The sequence below is a fragment of the Aricia agestis genome, chromosome 16 (genome assembly GCF_905147365.1).
Source record: "Aricia agestis chromosome 16, ilAriAges1.1, whole genome shotgun sequence".
Taxonomy (NCBI): domain Eukaryota; kingdom Metazoa; phylum Arthropoda; class Insecta; order Lepidoptera; family Lycaenidae; genus Aricia; species Aricia agestis.
The window spans coordinates 4,911,072-4,925,346 of NC_056421.1; the positions used below are offsets into that span (position 1 = coordinate 4,911,072).

General features: G+C 35.6%; 1 protein-coding gene and 1 non-coding gene across 2 annotated transcripts; both read left to right on the forward strand.

Annotated features, from left to right (window-relative positions):
- The first annotated feature begins 1,413 nt into the window (after positions 1-1,413).
- LOC121735100 (adhesive plaque matrix protein-like) lies at positions 1,414-13,118 on the forward strand. The gene is made up of 3 exons (XM_042125801.1): positions 1,414-1,452; positions 1,666-1,747; positions 11,892-13,118. The coding sequence occupies exons 2-3, from the start codon at positions 1,733-1,735 to the stop codon at positions 13,116-13,118; spliced, it is 1,242 nt and encodes a 413-aa protein (XP_041981735.1). The 5' UTR covers positions 1,414-1,452; positions 1,666-1,732.
- Positions 11,568-11,686, forward strand: LOC121735116. The gene has a single exon (XR_006036815.1). It is a non-coding gene; the product is annotated as a 5S ribosomal RNA (ribosomal RNA).
- Positions 13,119-14,275: the final 1,157 nt, after the last annotated feature.

A 14,275-nucleotide genomic window follows, 5' to 3' on the forward strand; every position in this document is an offset into this window, starting at 1 on the left:
AGGTCTTGAATACATTACATATATATTCAGTTTTAAACAAGTTTTAAAGGCATAACTTGAAATTATAAAAAGAACACAAAAAGAAGGTTTTTAAAAACCCTACTAACACAAAATGTATAGTCGTCACAAAATCGGTATTACATAAAAGTTACAAATAATATAATTGATATCTCCCGATCGAAATGATACGAATACCGGTGAAAACCTATTGAAGTTTGTGATGTGGGCGACGAGGCTATTGTTCTTCCAAATCCTATAACAGATGGAAAGATAGCATTAGCAAAGTGTATATTATGTTACAGATCATGAAATCTCGGGGGGTATTGGACTCATTTTGGTCGAATTCAGTGAACATTGAACAGTAAATACAGTTGATTTGACATTTTATGGTACACTTACCATCGAAGAACAGTAAATACAGTTGATTTGATATTTTAGGTACAATGTATGTACCATCTAAGAAATTGACTCATAGGCAGTTGCCGGGCCTATGTCATTGGTCGGATTATGTCAATTCAATGTTAGTCTTGATTTGTCGGCTGGGTTTGACATAACGCGGCCAAATAACATCCGTTCGGTCCGCTATGTCGTCCGGGCGAGCCGGCCCATTCGTGCCGAAGCATCTCCCATGTATAAAATGCTTATAAATCATCGTGGGAGCTGCTTATGAATCAACTGCTGTGAGTATACATTGTAACGTCACGATGCGTTGCGATCTACGAATAATAAAAACATGTTGCGACGCATTTTGAAATATTCAAAATTGTAATTGGCACAAATAGCAGCCCGAAATCAACGCAACAAATAACGCATTCAATGTATATCTTCTTGAGTAGTAAACAAGGCCGGCAACGCACCTGCAGCTCTTCTGATGTTGCGAGTGTCCATGGGCGACGGTAGTTGCTTACCATCAGGTGACCCGTTTGCTCGTTTGCCCCCTTATTTAATAAAAAAAACAAAAACAAATTCAGTTCTGAATGGCTCTTTTCAAAATGCATCACATTTCATCATCAGACACACACATGACTCCTACAGAGTTGCGTACTTAAATTGCTGATTGGAAGCTTAAAAGGGCTCTTAGAAAGAATTCAGACATACTTTCCAGCACATTTAGACATCATTACTCGTTACACGTCGATTTTCTGTGTGTCCATGCTATAGTTCAGGTAGAGCCGGCTCTAACTAAATCTCTCTCTCTTAAATATCTCCTTTCAAATTTTGCAAATTTTATACTAAATCTGATACACATTTCCCTTAATATAATACCAAATATAGAATTTCCGAATATAGAAATAATTTAATCCTATTATTATATAAATACGACGCATGGATGTTCGTGTAATAGTATACGTTACGCCTTTCTTACGCGCGATATAGAGTACCGTATTTAACCACCTTACGGACGGACGGACGGACCACTTATCTGCCAAACGAGAGATCGAACGCACAAAGGTACGTGCAAATTGAACACAAAGTCAATAATTCAAATTACAATAAAAAAAGTTAACAGTCCCGATTACAAAAAGTTGACATTTATTTAAATTCAAAATTGGAATTTATTCTAATTACAAAAAAAATGAGCAAAGCAATGTGTTGCAAAAAAAGTTGCACATTCCAATTATGATGGGTAGTGGACAGTGAAGTAAGAGTTGTGTCAAATTGTAGGGTTTCCCTGGGCCGGCCGCGTGAGGATGTGACTGACAGTGTTGCGGTGAACTGGATACACAGTGCAATGGTTGCTTACAAGGTAAGAAAACATTTTAATATATCCTACAATATTATAAACAAACTGGCAATTGAAAGTGTTAACGAAAAGTGCATTAATTTAGTTAAAAGTATGTTAATTGCATAAACTAAATTGATACTGATAGGAATTATAAAGAGCAAAGGCTTGGTTGCTTACATCGAATAAACTGCGAAGCTACTGAACGAATTTTGATGAATTTTGGCTAAGATATAAAGTAGATTATAATGAAGTGTCCAATTTGAAAAATGTACAGTTCCTGCGTTGCATAATATTATTTAACGCCCACTTGCAAAACTGTCTCTACCAATACAACTCTATTTACAAATAATGTTATGACAATTTCGAAGTAAATAGGTAAGCACTATAATATTTTCGAGTTTAGGACTCGAGTTTAGAAGAGATTGTTGCTTACAGCTTAAGTTTGGTTAGGATTTATACATAACATTAATTTGGAACATTATTTTTACGCTCTGCTAGGAATTGTTGAGCTACGCAAAAACAAAAATTTAAATTCTAACATAATATAATCAATTATTATTTATTATTGTTTCTCGCGCGCTGTCAAATATTGTTAACTAGATCACCCGGTGAACTATGTATCACTTCCCTCTATATATTTAATCGACGACCTCTGTGGCTCAATTGGTTGAGTGTGTGGCAGCTCAAGCCGGGGGTCATGGGTTCGAATCCCACCGACGGAACAAAAAGTTTTCAAATTTCCCGCGTCTGGATGTGTATTAAGAGGTATTAAATATGTGTATGATATAATAAAAATCTTAAATATGTGTATAGTATAAAATATTAAATATATTTCCGTTGTCTGGTACCTGTAACACAAGTCCTTCAGGTACTTAGCACGGGGCCAAACTGACGTGGTGTGAAGCGTCCATAAAAAAAAAAGAATAATATGTTTATTTTAGGAGGGAAGTGATACAACGTTGATACAAACATTTAATAGACTTCCACGGATATTTCAAGACTAAAATTAGCCAAATCGGTTCAAGAGTTCTTGAGTTTAAATGAGACTAACAAAATTTAAAATTCATTAAATAGAAGATGAATATATAATAATAGGCTAATAAGAACTCTATTGATACTTCATAAACGCCGTAGATAAGGTCTTAAAATCTAGAACTTACGAATGACATGCAAATACAAACATCACCAAACACATTTAAATAAAGATTTGTACTAAACATTATTCAAATATTTTATCCTTTTGCACGGTTTCTAGTAAGTTCAGTATTCGAGATATTTTAATTGTCGAAATAACGAGTTGAAACGATTTATTCACTGCCATAAAGTCCTAATATGGTCCAGCGAATTCGGTCGTCATTTACTCACATCGTGATATAAATAATTAACTAACGAGGAAAAATAAAAGATTTCTTCCTCTGTTGTAGTTTTAACTTAGAATGCAGCTCTGAATTTTTGAAAGCATAATAATATTATTATGTAAGTTACAACGATTGTTTTTAGAGTTCCTTACCCATAGGGTAAGAACGGGACGCTATTAGTATGACTTCGATGTCTGTCCGTCTGTCTGTCTCCAGGCTGTACCTCATAAACTGCTATAGCTAGATTTCTGTCATTTTCACAGATTGTATATATCTGTTGCCGCTATAACAACAATTAATACTAAAAACAAAATAATTTGAATATTTAAGGGGGGATCCCATACAACAAACGTAATTTTTTTGATATTTTTTGCTCGATATCAATAATGGCAATAGGTAGACACTTGAAATGATAATAAAATTTAAATAAAATAAATAATTAAGGGGGGCTCCCATACAAAAAACAATTTTTTGGTCTATTTTTGCTCCATACTGGTACGGAAGTCGGAACAGTTCATGCGCGAGTCCGACTCGCACTTGGCCGATTATTTTAAACACGCCTGCCGATAATGTTTGTATTTATAGATTTGATGTACTTTATGAAAACAGAAAAATAAATAAGGTCCTATATAATTATTTGTCTAAATAGAAAAAGAAAAAAAGGTTTACCAATAATACCTTTTTCGTTTATTTTTTAATAAGTCTAAGTGTCTAAACAAAAAAAATACGCGGCCGAAGATCGGCATGCTTACGTCAGCAATGCGCTACGCAATTTCCGCGAATAACGCGACGTAATTTCGGCATGGTGTGTCATCGGTAATTCAAAATACATTATAAGCGTAATCATGCCGAACTTCGGCCGCGTTTTTTCGGCCTAGTGTGTTTAGACACTAAGATAAACTTAAAAGCAGACTGGCGTAATTAGAGTGTAATTTTGCATGTAATACAACTATTGTGTATTAGAAGTTCTTTAGGAAATCCGTCGTGAACGATGCTGACTCGCACTTGGCCAGTCTTAGGCTTCCAGGGAATCGCATATATTATAGGTATATAAAATACTAGCTGTTCCGGTAAACGTTGTTTTGCCATATAAAGTATTTCGCCTATATTATTTTATTGAAGTGACTAAATAAGTATGTTACCATGGCAACGTCCATCGCTATCCCGTCGATCAAACAATGGTCGCCGTCAGTATCGAGTTGTAATAATTTACTATTATTTGCACTTATCATTATAAAAAGTAGATCTGTTGTCTGATTCCCAACCCTAGCCGATATGCTCGCTAAGATTCACGAAAATCGGTCCAGCCGTTTCAGGGGAGTTCAATTACGCACACCGTGACACGAGAATTTTATATATTAGTTGATATAAGTGTACTAAATGACGCCCGCAACTCCGTTACGCCAATATTCGCTTATCGCGTGGGCACCGTGCATTTTTTCAGGATAAAAAGTATCCTATATCCTTTCCCGGGACTCAAAGTACCTCAAAATTTCAGCAAAATCGGTTCAGCGGTTTGTGCGTGAAGAGGCAGCAGACAAACAGACACACTTTGGAATTTATAATATTAGTATGGATAGTTTGGATTATAATGTTTTAAGATTCAATTCTAAAATGACAATATTAAAAGCTTTATAGGCTAAAATGTCATAATTTAATTGAGTGATTTTAATTCAGTGTCATGTTTTACATAAATGATGTCTCTTGAGTAACATTCGACTAAAGATGTAAATAGTAATGCTTTGAGAAGTCGCGAAAAACTCGACGTCGTTGTCAAAGTATAGTGTGAAAAATTGCTTCATATTGGAGTAACTGCGATGTGAGACGATGAGACGTATATATTATACATCTATTGTAGGTATGAAATTCATCTGAATGTAAATTTCGGGAAACGGTAATAATTTTTTTTGATATGACTATCTTAGTACTAACTAATATGTATTCTGTGGTAATATCTTACTTATTATTTACTCGTTCTAGTTAGTAGTAGTTTAGAGGTCGCTTTAAATTCCAGTAACGTAAACACCGTAATATGTCTAGCGCTCATTTACACAGAACAATGTTAAAGAAATAATAATAACAATAACTCCCACACCAGTTTCGGTGACGGTGGCCGATTTCATTGAAACCAAGGAGTAATCTTATAGTGCCCAAGTGTGTGCGCAGACACAAGAGCACTCTCTATTTCTTTACTCTCATAATCCAGTGGGATGGACGACCGACACGACCGGCGAGAGATCAGGCGCAGGACCGACTTTTTGGATTCGTATTTCGCATTTACCATAGATCATCTTAGTCGTCAGACAATCAGGATCAGCCTGCATTGTCCTAACCAATCTTGGAAATAACAATGTTATTTCGAACCCACGACCTCCGAGTCAAGAGCCGAGCTTTGAACCTCTGGACTACGGGGGCGTTCTTTTAAAAAAAATATGTTAAAGTAACTCTGTGCTAACTATCATAATATTTGTTTTATAATTCAATAATATAAAGGACAAGAGAGATAATATGATATTTAATCCAGAATTAACTTTATGTTAGATCGATGCAATTAAGCTTTAAAATTTACAATTTCATTCTTTCGAACATAAAAATATATAGATCACTGAATTATTAAATACTTTTTTATACAGCTTAGTAATATCTAGCCAATCATGTCCATAAGAGTCTATATTATTAGGCGGACTATTACATGTTCGATAATCTAGACGAAATTGGACGAAATTGTAGTTGCGTGACCTAAATGTTATGCAAACGCCGTTCTAACATGAGTGAAATATGTTCGGCTTTTTAACACGTTAGTAAAATACCCTTTTGATGACAGCTATGAGAAGTGAATGGTGATGGTAAAGCACTCTCGTAATTCTAAAAAAAAAATTAAAAGACGGCCTAAAATTTAAACTTAAGTTACATCATGAACTTTTGATGCTTAGCCTTAAGCCACTTACGCTATAGATAACTACCGTGTTGTTACTGTAAGTGCGAGCAAATAACTGTACTTCATATCGCAACTTAGATGTGTTGAGATAATGGCTAGCATCCTTAAATTTTGAATGTGTAAGAAAACTGTAAGAATGTATATGGGTTCCCATTTGATCTACTTAGCTTTAGCAAATACGACGACAAAATAACATGATTGTTCTACTTTCTTTTGTCTATCTATCATATTTTGTCTATTTATTATATCTAACTATGAGGTGAAGCTAATTGAGTGATAAGGCAAAGCAAATGCCATGCCCCCTGAAGCGAAATCTATTAATAAAATGAACCTTCTATTGTGATCAGGGCCGGATTTATATTTTTTATGAGTATAGGCCACTTTCATTTTGCCGCCCCTATGTGAAAACTCTGCTGCCATCCTAGGATGCTGCCGCCTCCCCTAGGACGCCATAGGACCCTGCCGCCCGACTATTGCTAATATTGCCTATACATAAGAGTAAAAAATATGCATCACCGCGTTACGTTCCGCTTCATTATAAAATACTAGCGGTCGTCCGCGGCTCCGCTCGCGTGTATGTCGGTTACCGCTGCAATTTGCAAAAAGCCTACCCAGGAAAGACACGGTCAGCAAAATGATTCCCAGGTTAATTCACAGACACCGACATTAACATCGACGACGCAGTCATTAACCGCAGGTTGTAAGATTATCTTTCTGTGGATGTTAAGGTTGTTAATGATGAGAATATTGAAATGTAATTAATAATAAGTTTTCACTTCTGACGGTAGTCCCGGAGTGCAACCCGTTGTTCTAGGATAGATAACTAAAGCGATTATTGTAGAGTATAGATATGGCGAAAATGGAAATGTAAATAATAGCATATAATTAGTCATTATCTATAGATCATCTGATCTATAGTATTTGATATCTATTATGTACGTAACACTGACGCCTTGCTTTCGCCTATCATTCCAATCTAAGCCATAAAACTAATATGGTAAAAAACACATTAAGATTGACGTAATATTTGTAAAAAATATGTTAAATAACTAGAGAATGTACAGCTTTATATATATTATGCTTTTGCATACTATTGAGATTCATTATTCAAACCTGGCTTAGGTTTGAATTTCAATTTCTTCCCAGATTAGCTGTATTGTGCAAGACTACATACTGAACACATATTTCTGTTATTACTATTATTTATTTTATTATTATTATATTTTAATGATTAAAGGGTGAGAGTTCGAAGTATAAAATAGGTAGGATTTTATTCTTGTTTGAATGTTTACAGTTATGAATTAAAACGTTTTATAATAATTGGCGAACTATGTAGCTTAGTGGTTCAGCCGCGTTTATGTGCCAGCGGGGTTCGAATTCTGCCAAAGAAATATTAAGTTCCGACTTTTTGGGTCAAGGACTTAAAAATTACCAAGTTTTTGGGAAACTTACCATCGGGTAAGACTGACGAGTGACGAGGATTAAATCATCTGTAGATCAAATAATTAGAAATATTTCTTTTGAGGTCCCTACAAAATACAATTTTATGGCAAGCACGTTACATCAAACTTAGTGTGTTTTTTAAATTCACGTGGATTTGGTCAAGTAAGCGTATTTTTTTAATGAAATAATGGGGCAAACGAGCAAACGGGTCACCTGATGGAAAGCAACTTCCGTCGCCCATGGACACTCGCAGCATCAGAAGAGCTGGAGGTGCGTTGCCGGCCTTTTAAGAGGGAATAGGGTAATAGGGGAGGGTAGGGATGGGAAGGGAAGGGAATAGGGGAGGGTAGGGAAGGGATTAGGGTAGAGGATTGGGCCTCCGGTAAACTCACTCACTCGGCGAAACACAGCGCTAGCGCTGTTTCACCCCGGTTTTCTGTGAGAACGGGGTATTTCTCCGGTCGAGCCAGCCCATTCGTGCCGAAGTATGGCCCTCCCACGTATTGTGATTTTATATCGGATATGACTAAAAAGTTTTTATACCATGTAATTGAAAAACGTTAAAAAGGTGCGTAACTATATCCGCATGACATAAAACATAGTACGGGCGTTGACGCAGGAAATAGCTAGTTATCGCGTACAAACACTTTGAAAGGTATAGGAAATCGAGAGCTTCCAGAAAGTGGAATTTTATGGAATGTAGTAGAATGTAATTAGATAACATGTATTGAGAGTAAAAGCTAGCGCTCCCTTTTACGTGGACCGGTTGTTCGCCGCTCACTTGGAGCACAACAAACAAGTGCACTGACCACCACAAGTTTTTTTTTCTAAAATACACTCAACATCCATACAAATATGATAACATATGCAGAAGTATAGACCGTCACTGTACAGCGGCTTAGCCGTTACTTGAAGTGTTGTTTCGTTTTTAATAGGTGAGGATACTTTGAAATACGAAAACTAGACAAAAAAAGGGCAAAATTAGGGGGTTTTATCCAGGAAAAATATACCGTTCGGCACAACGAATTTGAGCAAAAGAAATAGCAAGTATTTTCATTAAATTTGGCATAGGTGTGGGGGAGAAAATAATGAATTATCTCCTGGAAAACCCCTGGGAAACTGCAAATTTTGAGTAACCGATTTTTTCCTCGTAACTAGTGATACACTGTACGAAATAGTGAAAACATATTATTATGACGTGAGATAACGAAATTCACAGACATTTGTCGTGAGATTATTGACCATTCAAATTGTGGGCACGTAGCGATAGGCACCGGCTTTTAAAAATGAGAATAGTAGAGCAGCTATTATTACGTCGTTTGTTGTTGTGAGCTTAGTCTAAATTTAAATAAATTTTGCGTATCACGGTGATTGTTGCAAAATCGAAAAATAAAAATGCAAAAAAGGTTGTAGCGAACCAAACAGCGCTCAATCCTGAAATCCTGATAGTGTCATCGGACTTTGTATGGTATGGAAGTATGAAAAAAGTTGTCAATACAGTGTCTGAAATGATGTTCGATCGGGATCTTCTTATCATAGACATAATATATACTGTCGTAAAGACCACCTGACAACTCGAAAATGCGTGACCATTTTTGATCTGTCAATGTGTGCGTGTGCTAGTGATGTATATTTTACTATCGATAGTATAGTATTTTGCTATCGATAGTTTAGTCCGTTCGAGTTATTTTACCTAAGTTTCTATAAGAAGTAAATAATATGCAACTTTGATAGATTTGTATTTCAAATTAGGTATCATAAATTTTAATTGGCAAAAAAAGGTGACGATTGAAAAGTAGATACACATTTTCTTTTGGAATGATTTTTCAATCGTCGGATATGTTATGACATGAGGTTCTTATAGGGGTAAATAATTTATACTTAACACATTATAAAGTTACTTATTTATTACTCAGGTAAAATCTATCTGGTAAATCAGTCCTTACATTGAAAGTAAACGTTGAAAGTAAACAACACACCTAGTATATTATATTTTATTCTTAAATTAAATACATATTATAAAATATCATAATATTTTATTACAATTATTTTGAACCGACTTCCAAACAGGAGGAGTCTAGACGTACGCCTGTGGATATATTTTTATGTATGTTCAACGATTACTCCGCCGTTTATGAACCGATTTTCAAATTTTTTCTTTTGCTGTACATTGTATTGTTCCGAGTAGGTATCATGTTCACAAAAGTGGTGGTCTGGTGATGGAAACAATGAGAAATCGAAGTGACTCCTTGATATTCAAATGGGAACATATGGTCCCAGAAAACGTTCAAAATCTTTCGATTAATAAATTTAAAAAAGTAGTCAAAGAACGTTTTGTGCCAAAGCCAAAATGATTCCATAATTGATAGCACATCTTGGGAGTAGAATGCTGAATGACTGCTTGCAAGGCTACTTCTACATGACTTACAATTATTATGTATCTATCTATGTTTACATTGTATAATTTTTAGTTACAGCATTGTAAATTTTGTTTTAAAAGATTATTTTTTTTCTCACTTTTTTTGGTAAAAAGTGAGCGTGCGAGTTTCTTACGCCGGTTCTTCTCGTCGGCTTAGTTACCGAACCGGTGGTAGGCACCATGTATTCTGAAAATATATTTTATTTTAGATTTGTTCAGAAATAAAGCAATTTTGATTTTGATTTTTTAAAACACCAACTGTAAGTGTAGAAAACGTTAAGGACAGCTAAAATGAGTAAAATTATTATATTTAAACAAAAAATTAAAACCGACTTCAAAATTATGAAGATTGAGTACAGAATAAGGATTATTTAATACTTTTTAGTTCATATAAGTATAATCTTAAATTAACTAAAAAGCATTAATTGCTTATAATTGCTTATTTTTAATAATTGCTTCAGTAACAAGTGCAACAGTATGTCAAACTTACTGGCACAAATAAAGTTGGGATAACTCCTTTAACCAAAATAGTATTTATTCTAATTTTTCTTTAAAAATTTTCAATGAAATGTTTGCCTACATATTGTTGAATTTTTCTTGGGATTCCAACCAACACGCCCAATTAATTTCAGCCATTTTCCTCTTATTAGAGGATCTTGAGGGAATCTGTAAAACAAATGATTATGATATAATATAAATATAAACCTTCCTCTAGTTTTAGAGTCACTCTATATTATAGTAGTTATATTATATTAGCTATATTATACTATACTATACTATATTAGTTAAAATAAGATAATATGTCCTTTTTAGTCCGGCCGCACATTTTCCGAATTTTTGATTACAAAAATTCGGACGCCCCGCCCCGCTCATACATTTTGACACGTCAGAAATTCTTTTAGTATGATGGGTCTACAACAAAATGTATGAACAGAGTGCGTTCCGCCGGGCGTCCGAATTTTTCTGATCAGAAATTTCGGATAATGTGCAGCCGGGCTTAAGGTGATAAATATAAAGGTAAATGATTTTTATTTTAGATTTATGTTATTGTAAAATATCGATAAGCATATCGATACATTTGATTCAAGCACTAGCGTATATGTAAGAAATTTTGAGGAAAAATTTTTCTTCAAAATTTGTGTAATATAGGAACAATAGTACCTTTAGTTACGCAAAATATGAAAGTAAAAGGGAGGACTCACAATATTTTATTTGAAATAGAGAACTAAAGACCAGAATATAGCAAAAATAAACACATCGTAACAATTAGGACATGAAGATTAATTACGGGTGAAATGTATATTTTTCAGGATTATTCCTATGATTTACACTGCAATCACTCACAACACAAGTTACTATTGTTATATTTATTAGTATTTGTTGAAAATAACATACGATTTAAATAATAAATTGCAAATACCGAAAGGGCGTAAAAACGATTGACGACTTTTGACGACCTGTCAAATAAAAGTTGTTACAATTTTCATTAGACTGCCTCTCTCTTTTCATCTTCTTATGATTCCATAAAGGATTTTCTTCTTTCTCGCACTCTTTGTTGGTCTTTAGCATTATATTATGTCTATGCTTCTTATAATTCTGTCTACTCTGCTTCTTTCGAGACTCTCATCCACATTATATTCCTACAACAAATATTTCGGCAAACAGTATTTTGTTATCAACATCGCCAACGTCCATAACACGTTGAATACACCGGTTCTCGTCCGATCACCGAAGTTAAGCAACGTCGGGCGCGGTTAGTACTTGGATGGGTGACCGCCTGGGAATACCGCGTGATGTTGGCTTTTTGTTCACAAGGAAAATTTGTCGTAAAATTAGATTTTTCCTTTGTGTTTTCTTAAGAAATGGTATTGTGTAATTGTACAACATAAGTAGTTAGATAATCATAGCAATCATACATGATACAGCTTTTGATAATGATACTTCTTTTGTGTCAGGTAAAATGCCTTTAATTGTTAAATTATTTAAAGCAATTTTGTGTCATTACAGATATTACTCTTCGCGCTACTGTCAGCGGCAGCAGCTGAGAAGAAGATCGAACTACAAGACATAGAAGATGACAATTTGAAAAGCGAGAAAGAGAAAGATGAGGAGAAGGCAGAAGGTCGAGCGCAAGTGAGCGCCATAACCGGGCCAGGGCTGCTACCAATCGAAGTCCTGAAAAGTGATTTCCTGCGATATTTCAACGGCGAAAACCAAATTCACCAGCCCCGATACGTTCAGCAATACGCGGTGTCGGAGCAACCGGAGAAGCCAACACCGAAGCCGCAGTATGGGCCTCCAACGGTTCAACAGGCTTACGGATACCTCTCCAACATTCCCATGCAAATTTACCTAGTGCCTCAATACTACAATGACGTGGACCAAGCGCAATCAGGGGTCCAATTCGCACAGCCCGTGAATAGGGTTGCCGCATACCAAACCCAGGAACCGGTGCAGCCTCAGTCGAACTACATCGAAGTCCCAACTTACGTTACCCCCGGCAAGGGCTATGTACAACCCTACTCCTCACCTGTGACTTACGTCAGCTTCGTTCAGCCCACTGTTTCTCCACAAGCTACAGTCACTCCTGTCCTCACCTACCAGATGCCTGTCGTCCAGTACCCAACGGCAATAGCCGCTCCGCCTTTGAAAAATTACTACCAAAATCAGAACTACGAAAGCAATTCTGTAGACGACGGGGAAGAAGGGAAACATTACCCTGCCCAAACAGAAGTGTCGTATCCCAAGGAGTATCCGCGATATTACAACTCTAGAGCTCCCGTGAACGAGGAATACAGGTCTCCGGCAAGCGAGCTGCCTCCACCCAATCCTCTGCTGTTGAAGGCTCCTCCCGCGCATCTGGCACATTTACCGAAGGCTTTACCCATGTACCGTCCCCTCACCAAGTCGGTATATGCATCAGGAGGTGGCTTCGTCCCTAACACTTTTACGCCGAGACCGAGCGACTTTAGCGGGTACAAGAGACGTCCAAACTCCTTGCTGGATTCGTACATTCCTTCGAGCTTGCAGCTGGAGTACCTAAAGAGGGGCATCATCAAGGATCCTTTTAATGCGTACGAGGCGTTGTCCAGTGCAAGGCAGCTGCAGTCGCATTCGCACATCTACCCTCGGCATTACGAAAGAGGTTTTTTGCCAAACCAGATGTACCATACTGCTGCCGGTGGGGTGACCTTCGGCCATCATAAGAGAACTGCCAAGCCCGACAAAGCCTGAAGTACAATTAATGTACTGACAATAGATCTGTAATTTACTGTTTTAAAATATCACTTATTTATTACATTTAGCTGTTAATGTTGTTGACAAAGTATAAAAATCGACGATAAAAATTTAAACTTCGATATACATTATTGTCATATTGTTGTTGAAACTTGAAAGTAGAATGATGTGAACTGAAATGGAGTATAACATCCATAAAATTGTTTTGTATATAATTGTTAAAACTTTTTGAACTTACCTAAGAATAAAATAAGCCTTATTTGTGTGTTGACCACAAAATCAGTATTTAATAGTTTGTAAGAGTTTTATGTAAGTACTTAACGTTATGAAAACATATTTTTAAGATTGTTATTCAGCTCTAGCTCACAAAATAAAAATTGTTATTGATGTGAAGCTTCTTTAATAGACATTAACGTGGGAAGCGTTCAGATAACGTTAATATTATACACCGTACAAGTGTATGATATTGTTAAGAAATTTTTATACGTGTCATAATATATAATTATTCCACCAAACAATAATACAAGTGCAAAGTTAATGTTGGTTAAATTTGTAAGATCTTTATTAATAATTTATTTAAGATCTGCTCACACAGCAAAACTTCCTTGCATTTTACACTAGTAACTACTCAATAAATTCTTAATTCGTTAATTTATATGTTAATTACTAACTTTTTATGTTTTGTGTGACACATATTGCCGAAAATGTTCGACGTAAGCCTAGAATCTGGGTATAATTAAGAGTTTACAAATAAATGTTTTAAATACTTACAAAACTATCCTGATCATTTACCTATATGTTTATCGTTTTAAAGTATAAGCTATACTTACTCTATATATTGGACACACAATGTTAAGTACATATCAGAATGAAAAATTAGATAATGAACACAAAAAATGCCGTTATTCGCTTTTCAAAATGCACTATATTATTTAATTTAAATTTAAAAAAATCTTGCTTATTTCATGGAAGATTACATTACATTATAGAATAATATTCAATTGTGTTCAATTGTAAAGGTATTAAACTAGTTAATCACCCAGAACCCCTCCGCGGGTGAAGGCCTCCTCCAGAGATGCCCACTCTTCTCTATCAAGATAGAGAAGAGTGGGCATCTCTGGGCTATATTTATCCACGATGGATAAATATAGCCC